Source organism: Ammodytes marinus, assembly GCF_949987685.1.
Source record: "Ammodytes marinus genome assembly, chromosome: 2".
Taxonomy (NCBI): Eukaryota; Metazoa; Chordata; class Actinopteri; order Uranoscopiformes; family Ammodytidae; genus Ammodytes; species Ammodytes marinus.
In genome coordinates this window covers 14,643,865-14,667,453 of record NC_137231.1, presented here as the reverse complement: position 1 = coordinate 14,667,453, position 23,589 = coordinate 14,643,865, and the positions used below count along the sequence as shown (strand labels likewise).

At 44.9% G+C, this 23,589-nt stretch overlaps 2 protein-coding genes across 3 annotated transcripts in view; one reads left to right on the top strand and one right to left on the bottom strand.

The window, feature by feature from the left end:
- The window catches only part of slf1 (SMC5-SMC6 complex localization factor 1), a 33,591-nt gene extending 23,048 nt beyond the window's left edge, over positions 1-10,543 (top strand). For both annotated transcript variants that reach the window (XM_080045667.1, XM_080045666.1), the window contains exon 18: positions 9,766-10,543. In XM_080045667.1, coding sequence (XP_079901793.1) covers positions 9,766-10,259 — 494 coding nt within the window. In that variant the 3' untranslated portion in view covers positions 10,260-10,543. The remainder of the gene's footprint in view (positions 1-9,765) is intronic.
- Positions 10,544-14,080: 3,537 nt separating this feature from the next.
- Positions 14,081-23,589, bottom strand: part of mctp1a (multiple C2 domains, transmembrane 1a) — a gene marked incomplete at both ends in the record, with an annotated part of 123,428 nt that continues 113,919 nt past the window's right edge. Inside the window, 4 exons of the mRNA XM_080048147.1 lie at positions 14,081-14,152; positions 21,419-21,516; positions 21,755-21,864; positions 22,545-22,654. Coding sequence (XP_079904273.1) covers positions 14,081-14,152; positions 21,419-21,516; positions 21,755-21,864; positions 22,545-22,654 — 390 coding nt within the window. The remainder of the gene's footprint in view (positions 14,153-21,418; positions 21,517-21,754; positions 21,865-22,544; positions 22,655-23,589) is intronic.

Sequence of the window (23,589 nt, the reverse complement as noted above, 5' to 3'; positions counted from 1 at the left end):
CATAGTGTTTGACAACCGACCCCTTGATGGGGTCGGTTGTCACAATGTGTAAGGTTGTTTGATGATTAATTTCTTCTTTATTACAATAAGATAGAAAAAGTGAGGGGTACACATTTCAAGCCAACACCTTAAGCTTCAATTTAATGTAGGAATGACTATTGAAAGATGTTTAGGTGATGAGCAATTCTCACTAGAGTAAAAAGTGTGCCTACTTACCCCGTTCTCCCCTAAAATGTAAGAGGTTCGTATAATACAGAGAATTGACTTCCTCATAAAGGTGCGGTCAAATGTGACAGTATTATTACTGCTGCCAAAACTGTGTGTAAATCAGTAGCTTGTTAATGCCATTTATATGATTGCATTTTTTTATAGTAATAATCCTATTCACACAACTATCCAGGGAAAAGGTTTTGGAGATGACTTGTTCCTCTTTGATTTAACTAAAACGGTTAAGTTATAATTCTGTATTATGGCTCTGTATGTATCTAGCCAACAACCTTGAAGTTATAGTCCCAATGTACACTGTTGACAGTGTGTGTTTTGGTTTATCCAACGTAACGAGATTGAGATGTAAATGTTGAAGTTTTTTTTTTATGGGATTTTTTTTATTATTGCCATGGTGACCAGTTTGAATTCATCCAGTGAAATATATCAACAAATAGATTGGCTCAAACGTTTCTACAAACGCTTGTGTTTGTTCAGACGATGTATCCTTGACTTTAGATCCCCCTTACCTGCAAAACGTATATGACATAATTGCACGTTTTTGCATCTTATCATGTTATGCTAGGCACAAAAAAAAGAGCATTTTAGATTTAGGAAAATACCAGTAATTGTGTCTGCGAGAGCTTGTAGACTAAAAACCACAGCCTTAATTTATTTATTTTTCAATCAAGTTACAAAATCACATTGTGTGCTTGTTAATGACATCAAACTGTTAATTTGCTTGTACATGATGATGCAGGCATATTAATGGCATTAAGCTAACAGCTAATGGCAGTGATTAGCCTTTTTTTATGATTCAAGAGACCAGTTAGGGGTTCATTTGGGGGCTCAACTCTGATTATTTAGCTTGCTTATTATCGTCCACCGCTGATCAGCCTCCAGTAAATCAGAAAATAGCTGATGCCCCCCTCTCATCGCAAGTGTTACTAGTGGCAGGGGATTACACAAATCTAGCAGTTGGTGTCCATGCTTTTTACATCATACCATGGCAACGAGTGAACGCTGGCAACTTGCTGCCGCTGCTCGCCGGTAACTTTGTAACTTTTTGAACTTTTTAACTTCTTCATACCATCAGCATGTATTTTATGATTCGATGACCTAATCGGACAATGTGATTGGCATCATTTGAAATACTTCTACGATGTTTTGGCACTACCGTTTCTGTGAAAATTACAATCCACTGGCTGCTAGCTTACCTGCTCTGCTCCGGTTTGAGCCTCAACTGGCGTCTCCACTGACCGTTGATGCTGCCAAAACACCACACTCAACTTCGCTCTGCTTAATATCCGCTCACTGACAAGCAAAGGACATCTCATTCAGGATATCATCGCTAGACTTTTTATGTTTAACCGAGACATGGCAACAGCCCAACGACTTTTCGCAGCTGATTTAATCCACTCCAAGCGGGTTGTTTACATCTGTCAACCCCGTGGCTCTGGCCGGGGAGGAGGTCTCGCGATGATTTACCGCGATAAGTTGAAGGTCTCGCCGGTGTCAGTGCCTGTCTGCAGCTCGTTTGAGTCTGTTGTCTGTGAGTTGTCTGGTCCCACTCCAACCATCATTGCTACTGTCTACCGCCCCCCTAAACCAAATAGTGAATTTTTAAATGACTTTGCTGCCTTTCTCACCCATTTATCCTCTCTCTCACCAAACATAATTCTACTGGGTGATTTTAACATTCACATGGACAATATCAATATGCCTCTCACCAAAGACTTTACTTCCTGTTTAGAGAGTGTTGGATGTCAACAACATACCACTTTCCCCACACACTCCAAAGGACACATTCTGGACTTAATCTGCTGCTCTGGTGTCACCCCCCTTGATCTCACAACTGATGAACTCCCCATAACTGACCATTTTCTCCTCTCATTTACATTTAAACTTGCTCTCTCCATCTCAAAAAAACCCCGCCCTATTTCATTTCGTAATATAAAAAATATTGACCCTGCCACTCTCACTTCCAGAATCCACTCCTCCTGCCTCCCTGACATTCATAATCGATCTACTCCTGATGATCTGGTCTCTCATTACAACACTGGACTCAATAATATCCTTAATTCCCTTGCTCCGTTAAAAACCAGATCTGTTTCCTTTTCCGTCTCCGCCCCTTGGTTCACTCCCGATCTCCGTTTAATGAAAGCCAAAGGTCGGCAACTTGAACGTCTTCATAGGAAAACTGGTCTCAGTATTCACAAAGAGATGTACAAGAACCACATCTTGCATTATAAGGACTCCACTGCCAGCACTAAAACCCACTACTACTCCAATATGATCACTGCCAACAAAGGAAACTCTAAGTCACTCTTTTCCCTTCTTAACAAAATTACCCAACCCCAGGATTCTCTCCCCTCTCACCTGTACACAACCTCCTTCTGCAACTCCATGATGACCTTTTTCATTGATAAAATCAAAGACATTCACCAGCACCTTGGATCAACCCCTCATTTCAATATCTCAGCCGAATTTCACCCTTCCACACACTCATCCTCCTCCTTCCAGCTCCCTGCTATCTCAGAAATAACTGAACTCATTCAGAAATCCAAGCCATCCACCTAGCAACTTGACCCCCTACCCACACATCTGGTTAAGGCCTCCCTCCCCTCCCTAATTCCTCTCATTTCTGCAATCATCCACTCCTCTCTTACTACTGGAACTGTCCCTACATCCTTCAAAACTGCTGCCATCACCCCAATTCTGAAAAAACCTGGTGCAGACCCCTCCAACTTCAACAACTTCCGTCCTATATTCAATCTTCCCTTCATCTACAAAATCCTGGAAAAGACAGTGGCCTCCCAACTCCATTTTCACCTATCTGACAATTACAACAGTTCCAGTCTGGATTCCGCCCACTTCATAGCACTGAAACTGCACTCATCAAAATCACCAACGACCTCCTTATGGCAGCTGATTCGGGACTACTCGCCATCCTCATCCTCCTGGACCTGAGTGTATCCTTTGATACCATCTGTCACACCACCCTGCTCAACAGACTATCCTCCATTGGCATCACCGACACTCCGTTAGATTGGTTCACATCTTATCTTTCTGACCATACTCAATTTGTTCTACTAAAGTCTTTTAAATCCAGCCCCTCCCCCGTCACCACAGGTGTTCCCCAGGGTTCTGTCCTGGGGCCCCTACTCTTCATCATTTACCTCCTTCCCCTCTGCAATATCTTCCGCAAATTTGACATTAATTTCCACTGTTATGCTGATGACACCCAGCTCTACCTCTCTACAAAGCCCTCGTCCACTCTCCCGCCCACTTCCCTTACTGATTGCATCTCAGAAATAAAAACCTGGTTCACTCAAAACTTCCTGAAATGAAACAGCAGCAAAACCGAGGTTCTCCTCATTGGCACCAAATCAAGATTATCCAAAACCGACAGCTTTTCTCTCACCATTGATAACTCCACTGTTTCACCCTCCCCCCAGGTTAAGAGTCTGGGTGTCATCCTCGACACCACACTTTCATTTCAACCCCACATCAATAACATTACCCGGACTGCCTACTTCCACCTACGAAACATCAACCGCCTCCGCCCCTCCCTTACACAACACACTGCCACCATCCTTGTCCACAGTCTGGTCACATCAAGGCTCGACTACTGCAACTCCCTCCTCTTCGGTCTCCCCCAAAAAACCCTCCATAAACTCCAACTTCAACACTCAACAGCAAGGATCATCTCCAGAACACCCTCCTCTCACCACATCACCCCTGTCCTTCACCAGCTTCATTGGCTCCCGGTTCATTTCCGTATTCAATTTAAAATCCTAAAAAGCATCCATAACCTTGCACCCACATATCTAACAGACCTCATTCAAATTGCCACTCCCTCCTGTGCACTCCGCTCCTCCTCCTCTGTCCACCTCACTGTCCCCTCTGCCCGTCTCACCACGATGGGGAGCAGAGCCTTCAGCCACTCTGCTCCCCTGCTCTGGAATGCACTACCCCCCGACATCCGCAACACTGACTCCATATCCCTGTTCAAATCTAAACTCAAAACTCATCTTTTCAAATTTGCTTACCCCTCCTGATCTTCCCATCCCATTTTTGTTTTTAAATCAATTGATTGTACTGTATTTGTCACATTGTATGGTGTCCTTGCGTGTCATGAAAGGTGCCTTTTTAAATAAAATGTATTATTATTATACCTTGTCTGCCCCACCTCCTCTCCTAAAGGCCACGATCGAACTGCAAACTGTGCCTGACCCGGCTGTGTCTTTGATGAGGAGCCCAGGAACACGCTAATCAACCTGTGACAGAGGGGGGACAGAGCATGTGATTGGCTCAAATGACTGAAGCAGAATTTGGATGGTAGAATTCAAAAGGGGAAATGTTACAGAGGCAATAGAGAACAGTTCCCCCCCCTATACCGTAATATTTTATACACGAAAGGTATTGACCCGACTGGTTCATTTGATGGGACCTCCACAGGCTTTCCCGATCCGTGATTTTTATACCCTGACATGTCATGGTAGAAAAGCAGGGGATGAGAACATATCAGTGAGCGCTCAGGCACTGTTGCTAAAGCAGAGGGGGGATTTTAGCATATTCACTCGTCTGTCTGGTTGTTTCTCTTTCCTTGCGTCTGATGCCTCTCCGCCGGCTGCTTTGGTGCCTCACATGGTTGGCCTTGTTGTTTTTGCTGTGGTTTTCTAGTCGCTAGCTAGCAGCTCCCTGTGGATATGTGATGCCATGCCCCTGGCTGCAGTTCACACACTCACCCTGCCTCTCTTATTCAGGCAGTGAGAGAGAGAGAGAGAGAGAGGATGTTTACCATGCTGTGGAGCTGCCTGCTTCCCAGCTTGTCTGCCTCAGCCTCAGACCAGAGAGAGAGAGAGAGAGACATAGGGGGAGGGAGCTCTCCTTTTATATTTCTTGTCTTCGCCTGCCCTCTAAAGGCCAAAGGGCTTTGCGCTGTGTGTGTGTGTGTGTGTGTGTGGCAGTCAGACTGCATCAGGCGGTGGCTTTTTGCTCAGCATGTGCATGCCCTCCCTCTGCTTTAGCTTCAGAGCCGAGGTCTTAGCTTGGGCATTTTCACATTCATGTACACATGCACGCGCAGACACACACATACACACACATTAAGGATGGTGTAATTACCCTGCGCTTTCATGTAATCCCCCAGGTGTAGTGTTTATCTCCACTGTAGCATATCTGACACCCAGCGCCAATACCTGGATTCACTTCAGTCACCGTCCCTGCACCGAAACCATTCCCCAGCCTGTAGTTTCACAACAGCGTGTGTGTGTGTATGTTTGTATTATGTATTAAACAGCTGATGTTGTTTTTATGTCTTCTGTTAGAAAAATATGTAATTACGCACTGGCTATTACATTTAAAATCTTAAGTGCAGTTGAGCTGTGTGTGTGTGTGTGTGTGTTATATCCCACGATGTATAATGAGCACTAACTGATACTCTTGTCCAGTGTGGGGAAAAATACAAGTAATAAGCAGGGAGGAAAATAAAAGTTGGAATCCTGGAAAGGCTGAAGCTTTAATGGAAATACAAAGGGAGGATGGCATGCAGGTAAATATGCAAATGTGACAAAGCTGCAAAACAGCACGCACCAGCAGGCACAGTTAGCTTTCAGGCAGACAGATCTACAATCAGCCACGCAGCCATACAGTCAGTCGGACTGGCTTTCTCAGGAATGTCGTGTGTGTGAAGGAACAGAGCCATGTTTGAGACATGACACACGGAGAAAGCTTGGAGAGACGGTGGTAGGTTGGATTGGACTAAAAGCACTGGAGAAGATTGCTGTTATTTTACTTTGGGTGGAATTCTGCTTTCAGGCAGATTTTTTCACATGCCCAGAGTAAAAGCTGACTTTTTTTCTGTGGGTCACTCTGCTTTTTAAAACACAAGTGCAACAAGTTTTTCTATTGTTTGACGTTACACATCCATTTGGGGATCTGATTGTGCAGTGTGGTCGGGCGCTGCTTTGTCTGGTGCGTTGTGCTTAAATTATCCTTATTTCCGCTTTATTCGTTTTACATATCTCTGCTGCTGCAACAAGCCATTTTCCCACGAGAGGAGACTGTACTGTAGGCGTTTCATCTTATTTAACCGACGCATGGAATTCATGCATTTCAATTGTGACTGGTGTAAAGTAATTTTATAAATATGGTTCACGCACATCCACTCAATATGTATGTATTCCGTTGCACATTGTTCACTTAAGCTATCCCTAGTTTCTCTAGCATGTTTAAACCTCCCTGTATAGTGCAATGGTTTTTGATCAAATGAGAAGTATTGAGTAGAAGTGGGAGAATTAAACCTTGTCCTCTGTTATTTTCTTTGGAAAACACTACACAGAGTGCTTGGGTTTTGGGTTACTTGCAGAGCTCGGTCCAAGGCTGGCCCTCTCAATGGAAGCTGCAGAATAGGACAGATTGTGAGGGAAAAAACTGCCACTGTCTTTTATAAAGCTCATAAGAAAGGCGGACCCGTTTAGCAGTAGACATGATATTACAAATTCACATGTGAAGATAAGGGGTACTAGTGTTCTCTATACAACACTCCATATATTGTGGCCCTGAACCTGCACTGCTAGGCCTTTCACACCGCCGCAAAATCGGAGCTAGAGCCGGCTCCGGGCTGTAAAAACCGGTTCAACTCAAACCCCAGGATTGAGCAGGGTTTGAGGTAAGAACTGCTTGCGCCAGCGGCCGGGGGAGGGATTATCCTGACCAACCAGACCAACTCAAACCTCATGCCCGCCATATTTAAAAACACCGCTACTACGAGACGTAAACATAACATAATTACCGAAAGTAGCGATCAAATTGACTGGCGAAAATACGTTGTATGGGTCCTGTTTGCAAAGTAGGGTGACCGGATCCCAATTCACCAGAAAGTGAGAGCCAACACGTGTAAAAATAAGACGTATTCGCCGCTGTTGTTGTGCTTAAAGCTAGCTTTAGCGTTAGCCACGAGAGCAGCGGCGTCGGGCAACGTACACACACGTTTACAGTGACGTCATGACGTTGCTCTCTTGCCGGCTCCATGGCTGGCTCTGGTCGTTGTGAAACCAACCGGTTCATAACTGGGATAAGGCTGCAACTAGTTTTGAACTGGCCCCAGCACCAGCCCGGAACTGGCTCATGGATCTTTTTGGTGTGAAAGGCCTAATGTGCCAGGCCATGGCCCGACTTCACACATCACAGCCACTCCTGCTTGTTATAGAAACCTGGCCAATTATGACCTGCTGTGATCAACCTAGCTCACACGCGCCACGTCGCTCCATCTCCCTCCCCTTCACTGCCTTTCTCCTGTGGCCACTTTGATCAAGTCTGTGCTCCTACGTCCTTGACTGCTGCCCCCGATGCCTGACCCCTGCATTTGAAATTTCCCCGCTTATGTAAAAGTTTATGTAGATTAATGCCACAATTTATGCAGATTCAGTTTTTGCCACTCAGGCTTGAAGCACTAAAAGGTAGATGAGCGCTGACCTTCCCAGCTAACAGCTACGTGAGCTCTCACCGATTATCTCATCACTGCTGCACATAGTGTTAGTTCTGTGGGCGGGCAGCGAGACGGAGAGCCATTCCAGAACTCTTAACGTTACAATTTGAATTTTTTTTAACAACAAACATTTTTTACATTGTCAAAATGTAAACAAGGTTGTGTTTTTGTCAAAATGGCAGTTGAGAGGCTCAGTGAGTGTGATTTATTTTACGGTGCACCACACACACACACACACACACACACACACACACACACACACACACACACACAGTCACTTTGCCCTCCTTTAAAACATCCTGCTTCCTGCTGGCCCACAGTGTCTGTCAACCAGAAACAACTGCCAGCTATGGTATCAAGCCTCCACAGAGCCGTAAACTCGCAAGTGGCAGCAGCGTTGCCGAGGTTGAACAGTCAAGTGCCATCAAGAGCAGTTTGCCGTAGAAATGGGTCCATCTGAAAGCAAACAAAGGGCTCATACTTGACTCGACCCGCTCCGTGCAGGCTAAGTGCTCACGGGCCTGTCTGACACTGGCTGGAAAATGGCTTTCAGTCTGTACAGACAAAGCAGAAGTGTAGAGAGGGTAGATGGTAAATGTCACCTTTCTCACTCTCCGGGGGGAAAACAATGTTACATCCAGATGTGGCTGTTGTGCAGTGAAACAAGGCTCAAGAAAGGGAAAAGAAGAGAGGTTTTTAATTTGTCGCATTGCTGTGCCTCGTCTGCCTCTTTTACTTCAGTAACTTTAAAGCCATGCATTTAAAGTGCAAGCCTCGACAGGGCATTTGTAAAACAGTCACAAATTATTTAGATGAATCTGATCTAAAATCATCCGCGCAAACCTTTTTCCTTACATCCCTTTACAGAGCTAACTTTAAGAAGAGCAGTCGAGGTTGGTTGCCAGTTTGTCACTCAGTAGCTTCCTGTGTTAGTGCTGCTGATAATAGCGATGAGCACGCTCACGGCATAACATCTAAAAAGAGAAAGAAAGAAAAGCTAACAGGGAAAGCAGAGCTTCCATCAGGTCGCTTACCCTCTGCGCCTTTTTACACAAACACAAAGTGACCCGCCAGTCACACAGTTAAGACAAGGTGTCAGCTGAAGTTAGCGCTGAAGTGAGCTAAAACGCCTGGCTGGCACTGAGGCCCAGTGGGAAAACAGCTGTTCACTTTAACTCACTTGACTGTGAGAGTGTGTACAGCGTATGCATTTGTGTGTATGTGTATGCCGCTGTGCACTATTTATATCTGTTGCTGTGTCCTGCCATTGACCCGTGCAGTGTCTCTTCCGCCTTATTTGATAATGATGCTGCAGCCTACAGTAGTTTGAGTATCAGGAGTTTGTGTATGTCAGTTGCGTTTGCATGTAGGTTTTCAGTATGTGTTGTGGTGTTTGTGAAAGCTGTACACATGTGTGCACTTTGTCAAAAGCCCTCCAACACTCTGTCTTTGTACAATATTGATTAAGTGTTCGCTGCCATCAGAACAAACTTGAGTTGACTTTTGAGTAGTACTTACAGGCAAACGTGTTTGCAGTCACGCTTGTCACAACTTGTAACCATTTACATTTTGATCCATGCAGACAATGTTATAACGTTCAGTAATGACAATGTACGCTATGTGCCACACCTGCACGGAGCATTTAAAAGGTGTAGTCTGCAATTATTGAGAAAGCTTGTTCACTTGTTGTCAAAATCAGTGAACATCTCCTTATCATATGCTACCTGTCCATACTGTGTGAAAAAAAAAATCAAGTGTTGGTACACAGCCTAGGCTCTGTAAACTGGTATGTACACAAAGGGGGCCCACCGTAGCTAGCAACATGTACGAAATAGTCTAGGCTGTGTACCAACACTGGAATATTATTTAATTTTTTTCACACAGTATAGACAGGTAGCAGATTGTGATGAGATACTCACAGACTTTGTCAAAATAAATAAATCCCAACAATCTCCAGAATCACTGACTCCACCCTTTAATACCTGAACTGTGATTGAACTGTTAGCATAGTCCATTAAGGTTGCATGATCTGATCCCTTGTATACGTACCTCTACTCCCCTTGCAGGCTCAGTTCTCCTGCAGCAGACTGACAGAGACGGGCGGACAGCACTGGATCTGGTGTCGGGGCCCAGTGAGGAGCTCCTCCACAGCGCTCAGCTCGGGGACACTGGCCTGAGAGGCACAGCCACGGAGGTCTCCAACCTGCCCTTACTGGAGGCTGGGTCCTCTCTGCTGATCCACCTCATCTTCTCCTACCAGCAAGAGAGGGGTCTTCCCGGCTGCACGCAACCCAGCGACGGAGCTCACACCCTAGGCTACAGGCTGGTCAGGGCCCTGGAGGCGGCACACTCCCTCAGAAATGTGACCGCGGGCTGGACAGACCAGCGCACAGTGAGGCTGGCAGGGGACACAGAAACACTGTTGGAGCTCTGCAGGGGGAGTTACCTGGGCCAGCTGTCTCCTGCCGTCAAAGAGTGCAAAGGAGAGAGGACACGCTTCCTTATGGAGATACTGGAGGGTCTGAAGTCTCAGGGAGAAGCGCTAGTGGCTGACCTGTGACATATAAGATCAATGGACACATAGACACTGAAAACGACTTGAATGTACAACCTGTGATTGTAACTGTTCCAAAGTGGGCATCTCTTTTAAGTTTTGGATAAATGTTTATTGTTTGATAATTTCACCTTTACAATGTCTACACAGGAAAAAAATAATAATCCAAAAATGTTTAACACTACAAGTTCTGTATAGGCTGTTACTACCTCACGTTCTCGTTCTCTACTGTTACCTTTCATAATGTTTTTTTTTCCACATGTAAAGAAATATTATTTATAACTAAATAAAGGAAAATAACTGAATTAGCTGTTGAACTCCAATTCCAAGGAATGACTACTGCGGTGCAAGGCTGAAAGGAGCTTTTTGAAAAATGGGAGTGGCTTTGTGTGTGGGGGGCCACAGTTGAAGAGAAAAAACAGTTCTCTCAGAAGTCTTGGGTCTGAGATGCTTCAGGCACTGATGTGCACTCAGGGTCATAGCTACAGACAGCAGTGAGGGACAAGCCACTTCCTGTAGCTAAACATGAATATATAGAAAGGCCCTATGGAGTGCTTGTTGGAGCGGGTTGAGTGGGCGATGGAGCAACAGAGGTGAGGAGGGAGACATCTGAACCTGAAATGTGAACATTGGTATATGAGACTGAGATGAGTGGCCTAATAACACATTTGCCGATGCCAACTTCGATTAGAAATCAGACACACATTTCACAATAATGCAGACACTCTGAAGATGATAAAAAATATTTAATCTTGTGTTTGTTTTCTTTTTTCTTTCAAACCTTAAATATACATCATATTTTTCTTTCCACCCCTCCTATCAAACCCATGTGTAAGGTCCTTATTCCTGTCCTGAAATGTCATTGGTCTGAACTGGACACATAAAGATGATGTCACGGGCAGGCAACATCGCAGGCAGAACAGAGACATCTTTTCAAAATAAGACAGGCATACACCTACGTTACAATATCGTCACCGGACCATCAGCAGGCATACTGTATAAAGTACAAACATAAATTAGTTAGCTATGTACATTATTATTTAAAAAATAAATAGTCTCATTTCTACTTGGTGCAAATAAAAGTGCCTTTTCCCCTTGACAGCTGTCGCTCTGGTACATTCCTTTATATCATTAATTTGTTTTCATGTCATACAAAATAAAAACACTTTGGTTTGCTTGCAAACGGAGCAAAAACCAAATTAAAAAATTACAAAGAAAAAGTTTTAAAACAGTTTTTGGATGCAATACCACACACAATAGTCACCACAATTTGCTGTAAAATAACTACATACAGTAGTAGACATACATATCTGGTATTCCAACAGTCCCTTCAGGCATTATAAAAAGCCATCCTTCACGAGACACAGAGTGTGTTTGTTGAGGAGGCTATAATCAGGCTGCGATGCTGCTCTTGGGGGACAGTCTGTTATTGTCTTTCAAGTGGATTCCTCAAAGCAACAAAACAAAATCAATGGCCCTCTGGAGTGACAGATCCGAGCCTGTTGATATTTAAGCATGAAGATGGATGGGTGGAGAGGGAGGGAGGGTAGAAGTGACGGCAAGCAGAGCAGACAGGGTGGGTGAGAGGAGGATGACAAAATGGAAGAAGAAGAGCTCTAGCTGCAGTGTGGAGGGGGTTTAGAGTGAGACAGACAGACAGAGATACAGACCAGTAGACGGACAGACAGAGATACAGACCAGTAGACGGACAAAGAGGCGGGGGGGGGGGGGAATGGAGGCAGGGATCAGTGGGATGAGAGGAGACCTCCTCAAATGTAGCCTGAGCTGTGATCTTTCAACAGATGCTCAGCAAGAAGCCCAGGAGACCGTCCCCTCAGACAGGGTCGCAACCTCGCTCACTGACGAACCAGGGAACCGCAGAGAGAGCAAACGGGAGGAGAAGCATGACGGGAAGAGGGGTCTGAAATAGCATCAAAAAAGACACACACACACGCACACACATCCCTCCGTCTCTGACATCTCTGGCCTAAGTCCCCTCAGAGCTCTTGTCTTGTCACACAGCGACTTACTGCTCATCTGGCTGACGGCCTTCTACACCAGCAAAACTCTGCACCAAACAACAGCTGGCACTCGGGCTGCCTGCACCGCACACACAAGCGTAATGCTTTTACATGCCGACACACACACCGACTGAAATCTGAAATCTACGCATCAGTCTACAGCTGGAGGGGGCATACGATTGTAACGCACACCAGCGCTGCAGAAAGAAACATGTCTTTGATTGCATAAACGTGTATACGCAAACACTCTTACAAACATGGTTCACATGCACAACAAGCCTCTGTCTCTGGAAAGAAGAGATCAAAGTTGAGCTGTGGGCACAGGAGGTGGGGCAGATGGAGAGGGCGGCCAGCCTGGGGCACAGCATCACAGAGAGCATGCTTGTGAGTGTGTGTGTGTGTGTGTGTGTGTGTGTGTGTGTGTGTGTGTGTGTGTGTGTGTGTGTGTGTGTGTGTGTGTGTGTGTGTGTGTGTGTGTGTGTGTGTGTGTGTGTGTGTGTGTGTGTGTGCCTGAGAGGGAGAAGAATGTGTCTGCTCAAATGGGATGTTATGCTTTCATCTGTGAGCGAGTAGGTACAGTATGTGAGATCTCTTAAAGGAGCAGTTTATTCACATGAGACGATGGGTGTTTTTTTTCTTTTCAGTCTGTGTATGCGTGCGTGTGTGTGCGCGTGCATGTGTGTGTGTGTGTGTGTGAGAATGCCTTGTGATGCGAGGAGAGGAGACCAGCCTTTCAAACAAGATTAGGACTGTGGCTGCCTAAAGGCCTGCCTGCCTGCCTGCCTGGCGACACTCTGCATAGACTGGGTGACATCTATTTTAACAGCACAACAGCAGAAGACTCGGTGGTGTCCGCCGATTGACTAACTGGGGATTCCGACATGTTTTCAAGAGGTTAAACAAGGCTACAGCTTAATTATCTGGACATTTAGTAAGTAAGAAATGTCCGGACCATAACATCAACTGTCTAATATTCAGCATTGTTGTTTTTCCCCCCAGGGTGTTATTTTTGGAGTCAATCTTAAAAAAGCAAACGTCGGCCATTGACAGATACCAGAACAAGCATTCAGTCTGTTGGTCCAGGTTTGTGTTTGTGTTTCTGGAGGCTACAATCATAATTGCTAATCAACTTGGCCGACTGAGTTAAGTTGAAACAATCCAAATAACTGCCAATGAACACAACATCGTAACCATATCCAAGAGGGAAAGAAAACAAAAATACTTCAGTACAAACAATTAGAAAATATGAACATATTACAAAAATGATTTAATAAGTACAATATTAGCTTAAAAAAAAGAAGAAAAAAAGAAGTATTTCGCAGAGTGACATGGCAGACTGTTAGTATAAGGCCTATAGTTTAAAAAAACACGGATGCACTTCAAATGTTTTTTTGGGACGATATGTATAAATGCTAAACTCGATTCACTCTGTGTGACATTTGAAGGAGAGAAGAAAGGAGGAGAGTGGCTCACATGGCTGAGGAGAAAAAAAAAAGGTAATTCCATCCATACTTCCCACTCCTTTAAAATCAATCAAAAGGGTAATGGTGATAAGAATAATTGACTTCTTGTACTCGTCTTTTTCATACAAAAAATTTCATTTCAGAAAACTGTACTACACATCATGAGTTATTAAAGCCCGAAAAGAAGGGTTTAAGAGAAGAAAATAGGAAAGGGGGATGAAAAAAAGGAGGGATAGTTGAGCCGAGCTGGTTGAGAGCTGTCTTCCTCTGCTCCTTAGTGTCCAGTAATAGACCACAAGAAGAAAAGTGGAGAAGAGAGGAGTTGGTGGGCGGACACAGTCATCTACCCGGGGTTGTTTTTCTTCCTTTTATTTGGACTGGGATTGGGATCCAGTTTCAGCTCTCGGTACTGCACCTGTTAAAACACACACACACAACCACACACACACACACACACACACACACACACACACACACACACACACACACACCACCCGGTCAGGTGGAAAGAGCAAAGGATGCTTGAATAGCACAGAAACCCTCCAGAGGCTCTCTGAGTCCAGCTGTGTGGAACAGTGGCCTCGGGGAAGGGATTACACACTGATTACAACACACACATACACACACAGATGCACATACACACACAGTCCGCCGTGTACACTGTTCAAAGCTGCGAATACACTTGTGCTATACAGGCATTGTACACTCATACTTCCACAGATGTGGGACAGTGGCCTGAGGGAAAGGATCACACAAACAAACAGAGAACAGGGCAAGGCCTTGTGGGAAAGCTTGGAGAGACAACAGAGTCATCTCAGCATGGAAAGATGGTGGGGAAAGACAGAAGGTATGAAAAATGCACCAAAACACTTTCAAAACCAAGGCCTGTGCTTTGCTGGTAGTTTCAAGACATTATTAATGCCATGTAGCTTGAACTTACTGTGCCATATGTCAGGGTTTTTTATATGACTAACCAGGGATAAAATCATTAACTCTATAGTAATTAGCTGTTGATTAAATAGCCACTTCTAAAAGTTGTGTGGTTAGACTTACTTCTATGACAAATAAAAACAAATGTTCAATAGAAAATATATAGCCTACTATCTACTGGCCAAATAGATTACAATGTGTGCATCGTTTATGGTACAAACAAAAACAAGGGAAAAAAGTGTCAATATACAATATCTTCTGCATCTTCATCTTCTGTCCAATCAGAGAGCAGTATATCTACTTTGAGCTTCCTGTTCAGAAATGTACTCAAGGACAGCAGAAGGAAACACCTCGACACCAATACGGTTTCATTGTGAAACGCAACACAATATACTTAAGTTGTTCAAGGCCTCACACAACACCATGTGTGCATACTTTTCCACCGCCCCTAAAAATAAAGGAGATAATCCTTCTCACAATGCCATGATGTACGTCTTGGGTCCCAGATTTTAAAAGCTGATTTGCAGCATGCTTATATACTCAGTGGCACTTATTCAGCCTGTAGTTAAAAAAACAAAACAGGTTTGACCTTTTGGGAAATTCACTTAGGCCTATTTGTAGAGAGAAGACTGATACCGCTCTCATACCGATCAGCTAAATATGAATCCATAGCCAGCAGCCATTTATCTTAGCTTTGCACAAATACCTGAAACCAGGATAAACAGCTAGCCAGGCTCTGTCTAATGGTAACAAAATCTGCCAAGTGTAAAAATGACAATTTGTGGTTTTGACAGGGAAATGTTCTGTTTTCTTAATCCGGAGCAGTTAACTCTACTGGAGTGTTGTTGTTACTGTGAGGTTGCCAGGCAACCAGCAGATGCAAGCTAATGACTACTTTTGTATCACCATTGCATCACTTTAAGACTTAAAACAGACATTTCAGTGGCACATTACAATAGCTTTAAATATGTTCAGTAGTAGGGAGGGAGTGTCACATGTCTCCCAAAGGCAACCGGTTTCCACTTCATGTGATGTTTTGAAAAGATGGTGAGAGCTTAGAAAGAAACTGCTCTTAAGTGATGGACACTCAATACGCAACAGCATCACAGTGGCTGAGCGTCAACAACCAGAGACTGTCACTCTGGCAGTCTCACTTTCAGATGTACACACACTTGTGTATGCATACTCACAGATACAGTCGCTAGCCTAGACAGATTCAAGACACTGACAAGCACTAGCCACTGAATCAGAATACTAATAGAAAAAAAAAGCACAAGATTTAACAGTCACAGCACCAAAGAGCCAGTATCATCTGTGGGATCCTTCCTGGGCTGAAGTACTGTAGGCTACTCTGCCTGCCTGACTGACACACTCTCTGATTCTCCAGGCAGACAACAAACTGACATCAATATGGCTCCTCTGTTCTGTCTCATGGTGGGTCTGTATGCTGTGGACAGGAACAGTGGCGTCTCTTAGCGCTGGCTATAGGAACGAGCCTTTATGATCCCTTTTCAATTGGTTCACACTGTTGTTTGGATGATGCCTTCCAGTATCCTCTGCATGAGACATACGAATCTCAGATCCAAAGAGGCGTGTGTGTGTGTGTGTGTGTGTGTGTGTGTGTGTGTGTGTGTGTGTGTGTGTGTGTGTTTCTGTGTGTGTGTGTGTGTGTGTGTGTGTGTGTGTGCGCCCAACAATTAACACATCACATGCATACACATGTGAAAAACAGCAAAGACAATGGACCACCTCCCACCTAAGGCGGAACACACAGAGCACCCCGCCACTCTTGCTTCATATAAATCCCATACAAATCCACACACTGTGACCGTACACACACACACACACACACACACACACTCACACACACTCACACACATACAGTGGGATATTTGGGGTTCCTCTGTCTCACAGGGGTGGTCACCAATATGTCGTCGAGGTGCTTACAGAGTGGTTAGGCCAGCATGTGTTCTCTACGCCCCACTAAGCAGCCAGACTGCACTGATTCCGATCTGGATACTCCTCACAGTCCACAAGGCACACTAACATCCTACTAAACAGCTGTGCAAATACAACCGTTTTGTTGGATACAGTGAGAGGGGAAAATAGATTAAGAGATAGTCTGAAAAGGCTACGAGGAAATAATCCAGGTGGAGAAACAAGGGAGGAGAAGCGATTGAAAGAAGGGACAGAAATAGATGGAAAGATGAAGGGGAAAGGGGAAAGGGCAAAGAGCAGGACAAACCAACAGAGAGAACAAAAGAGAAAACAATGCGAGTGGAGGAAGAGACCGGGTGAGACAGAGGGAGAGCTGTGGACACTCGATGTGATGACAGATACTGTTCTCATGTGGGTGTGGATCCTTTTATAGGCCTGCCAACTAAAGCAGACCAACCCAGGGGACAGACAAGGGGTTTGTATGGCTTCATCTCTGTGTGTGTGTGTGTGTGTGTGTGTGTGCGTGCGTGCGTGCGTGCGTGCGTGTGTGTGTGTGTGTGTGTGTGTGTGTGACTCATGATGGATGGCCTAACAACACATATAGTGTAGATGCATATATCTGTCGATATCAAAGATTTTCAAGCAAATCCACTAAAAATCCACCCTTGTCAAAATGTTTCTCCATATGCAACTCATTCTTAAGCAAGCTACCATGGATACAAAAGTAGGGCAGATATTGTACAGGATCCCAAACTGTTAGCGTTCCCATTATATGGCCAAACGCCTACAGCTAGCGAAAAGGAACAGGCAATTTAATTCCGTGTGTGACATGCCTGTCCAAACAAAACTCTTTGTGAGTGCAGGCAAACAAAGAAAAGTTTGCATGTCAGTAAAAAGTAGTGTTTTGTTTCTCGTGAAGAGTAGCGAAGGGGATCAACAAAAAGGAAAAGGAGCAGGAAAAAACAATATCTCACTCAAAGAATTGTTTTCTCTGTGAAGAGCTGCCAGCCAAGAGAAATGGGGCTCATGCGTCACAGGATCAATTCCACCTTACAGGTGACAGGCCTCCCCGATGCTATACCCTTGGCTGTATGGTATGGTATGGTGTGGCGAGCAAATAAGTAATTTGGTAGCAAGAGTGGGGCGCATAAAGGGAAACATCAACAAGAGAAACAGTGGGTAAAAGACCCAACACTGCTCAAAGGCTGCTACACCCTCGCTCCTCTCCTCTCCCAAATGTTGACAGTACAAGTGCAAAACAGGCTTTGAAGTGTGCTCTGCTGAAGGGGCGCCGTGTACCATGCATCGCGCTTCATTTAACACTGTTACCCACAAAAGCATCCCGGGACCTGCTCCTATCTGCCTCCCTCACCATCTCCCTCCCTCTCACACTGAACCTTTGACAGTGTTTTGATGATGCCAGTGTGGGCAGACAGACAAGGCGAAACCAAGATGGCAGTGACAGTGAGCAAAAAAGAAAGGCAAATAGGCAAATAAAAGAAGTCAAGAAAGGCAAGGGAGCAACATTTTAATGATACTATGTTATTCTGTTTTACAGTCCTTTCCAACAGAGCACAAAACTCAGCAGGTTTCATCTCTGTGACGCCTAATGGAGCATAAGGGTTATTAAATATTTCCAGGGAAACACTGTTGTGTATAGTTCACACATCTGCGGATCCGAGGATTCAGCACTCACGTCTATTGTTGGGAAGGAAAAGGCATGTCAAGGTGACATAAGCCAGTGAGCAAAATAAATAAATAATGTACAAAGTAAGGAAAGTTTTGCCTATTAGCTTCTGTGGCAGTACACATACTGAATAGTGACTAATTGGCCGCTTGCAGTGAAATGTTTAAAATTGTCACAAAAGTCAGGGAAGGACAAAGGGATACAGGAGATACCTCTGGTAGATGTAAGTGATGACATCTGGCAACGTTTCAACCTTTAACTGTCCTGCCTATGACCCCTGTATGTCCAGTGAGGGTTTCATCCCCAACATAAATGTTGTCTAAAAATATTAACCCGACTCCCCACTGCTCATTAGGCGCTAAATTGGAATCCATGCTTATTTTTATACAGAGGGTTTGATCCAGCTTCTTTACACCGATCATAAAGGGCTACTTGGCATGCTAATTGCCTTGGCCCTACTTATGCACTCCCTAGCTCACATGGCTAATGGTGTCGTAAAACATACTAGTGCACTGACACCTCTCAAACGCCAGGTAGGGAATATACTTAGCACTATAAAGGTGCTCAGTTTGGCCTCGTTTAAAAGGACATGAAGGATTCACTGATAATAATCATAACGATAGCTTACGCTGGTAAAATACCCAAACCAGATGCAAGAAACGGTTGCCCAGAGAGGGACAGTGACTCTTTCTAGCATACATAAACTAAAGTCCATTCCAGCCTTTTACATTGCTGCTCTCAGAGAGACATAATGATTTAAGTAAACTGTTCAGGTGGTAAAAAGGGAACTCTGCCTGTTGCAGCTTCCATGCACCACTGGGAATTTTTTTTTAAAGGGTGTTTGACAGTGCTGTTAGGGGCCCAGTGTCACTGATTTAAAGAGCTTGGTTTGCAAGACTAAAGTACCTTCCATTAACTGTACAACTGATAACTAGTGAGTGTTGTTGCTGCTGTTTCTTTTGTGTGCTTGTGTGCTGTGAAGAGAAATGAAAGATTAGACAACTGTTTAGAGTCCAAAAGCGGTTTCACAGTCGCGGTGGTGCTGCACAGCTACATAAATGATGATGGACTGTGGCCCTGTGTGGATGCCCTTTGTACATAAAGTCATTAGAACCTCATCAGTTCTGGCTGCACCGAAGCACCTCCAAATGATGCGGAACACTACACCGAAACACCCCCAACCCACCTCACTTTGCACAACTGCTGGGAGAGCATGTGTGTGTGTGATTATGTATGTGTTAGGTCACACCGGGGCCCTGAAATAGCAATTCATTAGTCATCCAGGGTATCAGGAATACTGGGCCCTTGTACCATTACCAGTGGGTAGCATAGGCACGTGCCTGTGAGGGGGACGCTCCATTTGGACCCCAGCACCTCTGTGCATCATCCCAGAGCCTAAAGGACTTAATCCCCCCGGACGGCTTTGACCCTGTAATGTCGGGGAGAGGCAGTGAGCGGAGATGCGCCGCAGAGCAGAACGTTCCGGTCTGTTTTTAGCAAACGACCACAGAGCAGGGTGTCTTCGTAGGAAATTAACTTTTAAATTCAGAGGGAAAGTGATCAGCGCAGGCCTCACTTCTTAATCCGCTGACTAGGCACAGAATCTAAATTCCAATGACCTTATCTAATTGATACAAACAGTCTAACCTTCCGTAAATGATCAAAATTAGTCGTCTGCAATGATCAATCAGCTGCTCTACTTCTACTCCCTGTCCTCATTCCTCCTCCGTTTTCTCTATTTCTATCCCCATCTTCCTCCCCTGAAATCTATTCTTACCCCTCTCTCTCTTGGTCTTTCACCCTCATTACTTGGTAAGCCTCCAAACTGTCAGTGAAACCTGGCAACAATTACCATTCCAACAGCTGCAGCAATAACCGTTACAGTAGCACTAACATTATTACTTATACAGTAGGCACAACTCCAGCAGCACATGCACCAGACCAGAGCAGCGTGTCTGCCCCTCACCTTCCCCAGCCAGCAGGCCCTCATTAGGGGCCTTGTAAAGGTCTCATACCTGCCAGCCAAGGGCCCCTTCACTGCTCCGTTCCTCCGGGCTCCAGGTGTGTAAGGTGGCTGCACTTCACCAGAGGGGACAGCTTGGGCTCATTTAAGCCGATGGCTACCTGCCTTGTGCCTACTGCTGCAGCAGGCCCCAGTAAACTCTGAAACTGTAAAACTGCACGGGGGCTGAAAGGGGGAGAACACAAGGGGGGTTGGCACTGGGGTGTGTAGGAGAGCAAGGATTATGACCCTGTAAAGATGAAAGAATTTGTGGGCAACAAGCGATCAAAGAGGAAGTGTGTCAGCGCTGATGTGGCAGGGGATTGGTCGTATCAGAGGCCCCAGGTCGTTGAGCCACAGCCTGTGTGTGTGTGTTTATCTGTGCGTTCATGTGCGTGTGTGTTGAACTCAGCACAGCAGGGCTTAACGGCCACAGCGGACACCATCGGTGCCGGATAACACAACGACTTTCACAAGCTGCCGCTTAATTGCAGTTTAAACTGCACTTTGTCCCGAGAAGCACAGCATGTTACAGTTAACATGCACACACACGCGCGCGCACACACGTCTACACACCTATATTTTACCTAACAAAGCATCTGTAGTCTCCAACCACAAAGTTAATCTGATCTCACGGTTAATGTAGAAGCAAAACCGCATGGGGCTGGTTAACTGTTGGTTTACACTCTGTTCCAATTACTAGCATAGCTGGGAAACAACAGCTAACTGTAATTGTGTGTGAGTGTAGGTGTATGGAGTCAATCAAGCTAGTTATACGCTGGGCACTAAACTCACTTAACCTCGTTGTCTTATTACACAGCTCCGGCCATGTATGGGGGAAATTGAATTAGACTAGGAAGCTATTAATAGAGAAAACACAGGAACGACTTTGAAACAATCAGATTAGATGTCTCCGTTGCAAAAACAATGGGTAGTCAGTTCACATGGAAAGTGCAACAGTGAGAGGCCAACAGCTGAGGGGAGGGAAAAAAAGAAAGAAAACAGACGAGACAGACAAGACCATGAAAGGAGCCCTAACTCTTGCTCGTGTCTGAAGCCTGACAGATGTGTTGTCAAAAAGATATGAAAGATGAGACAGAGATGAAAGTGGAGAGTTCACCCACCACTTGTACATCTGAGGGCACTCTGGACAGAAAATCCAGCAGCTCGTTGTTATCAATGGTGTAAGGGTCCCGCAACTTCTTGGTGAATTTGTTTACCCCTGTAGAGGAAGAGAAAAACAGGGGGCAGAGTTATGTAATGCAAATTTGAACCCCGACTGTACTTTTCCCCCCCAATACAATACTTAAAAACAGCATAGAAATTGCATTGCTCTGTCACACGTTTTTTTTTTTTTTTTTAAAGGGGAAGTTCCACTGCATTTACATTGGATAACACATTTTTTATTCAATATCTTAAACTTACATTTAATACATTACACATTTTTGACATGAGCTCACCCCAGGCTAGCACAATGTATCTCAGAGGGATGTAGTAGACGATGATGGTGGCTGCTCCAAGAGCCACGATGGCCAGCCAGCTCAAGAAAGGCACAGTCCAGTTAAATGTGCTGTGAAGAAAGAGAAAAAGAAGGGGACTGTAAAAACCAGTCATAAGCAACATTTTGATACTTTTCAACCCAAACAATCCCATCTCTGCAATCTTGCGCCTGCATTACAAATTCATTACACCAACTGAAACTGCGTGCAGGAGAAAATAACTTCACCCAAAAGTTTTACAGGTCAGCATTGCAAGGTGAGAATGGGCTATGACTCAATACAATAAACACTATATAATCAGTAAAAGGCTCTCAACTTTACCGAAAGCTTAGGTGCTTCAGTTTGATTTTGTATGATTTTGCCTATAACATTAAGAAAGAACCTGTAGGCTTCTACAACAGTTTTTAATCAAAACTAAATTCCTTGCCATTCCTTATTTTGTACGTAACTATGTGAAAGCGACAGTGCCTGTCTATGGACGAGTGTGCAGTAAAAAAAATAAAAAATAAAATTGTGTGTTTAATGTGGTTTGTAGAGTATTCAGATAGGTCGGAAAGAGTTAAGTGAGACGTGATGGACATATGTTTGTGTTTGTCTCTCAGGGTTGGGGTGTCATGCTGGCACTGAGTTACATTCAGTTAGACTGACAAGGGGGGAGCAAGGCAACGTGGTATTGTGGGGGAAAAAAAGTCTTGGACGTGCGGAGCAGAGCGGAGCGGGCCGGGTGCCGAAGAGTGGGTTTACGACTCACTTCTTTATCCTCTCGCCATAGGAGGCCACTTCATCCAGAGCATTCTGCACACTGATGCACACGTCCTGAATGGCATAAAGCTTGTTCATGAAGCCCTTTCTCTCCGAGTCCTGCATGAGGACAGATAGAGATGTCGGCCAGGGAGAGAGAAAGAGAGGGTGAGGGAGGAAGAGATGGGGAGAGAGAGACAGTGAACAGAGGGAGGGAAGAGAAAGAGGAGAGAGAAGACAGAGGCTGGGCACAGACATCTTTTGTGAAAACAATACAGTTTAAATAGCGTCAAAGATTTGGAGAGGGGAGCCAAATCACTGGATATCCTCCTGCATGAACTGAACGGAGTGCTCCCATTCCAGGCAGTAATAGAGATATAAAGTCGGCAGAACAAATCAAAATGTTTTCCTCCTTACAAAAGCTCACACAGGAAAAATTTGAATATGTGAATAGAGAGACAGAATTAAACTGAAAGCCAAATGGATACATCAATCTGTGGGCGCTTTCTTTCTCTCTCTCTCTTTCTGTCTATGCTGCTGCCAAGACAGCTATAGGAAGACCGGGCAGAGCCCTCTTTTGTTCTGCTGGCTGGCACACTGTGATGATGTCATCAGCCGTGACATCATTATCATAGTTATTAACGCCGTCACCCACAATGAAGAGCTCTTCCCTTTTCAACTTTCAATGGTTGAGAACTTGAGAATATTGGGGGGGGGGGGGGTGACCACAAACTAAGCAGGCAATCCTACAATCTCCCCCCCCCCCTTTCTTACAGTAACAAAGTGAAGAATTTAAGAAGTCATGCAACAGTCAACGAGCTGCCTGCTGACTGACTGACAGGTAGGGACAGGACGGATCTGGACAGAATGAGGTGACAGAGAGTGATCGAGAGCGGTGTGGCTGAGTGAGGACATCAACACGCAGACTGGGTTTGCGGCTGGATGTGATTGGTGGGCATGCTTAGGAGACAAAAAGGGGTTGCATAACAAGAAGAGGAGGACTGTCTATTATTAGAGAAAAAGTAACAAGAGTGTCAAGTGGTTCTGTAAGGTCA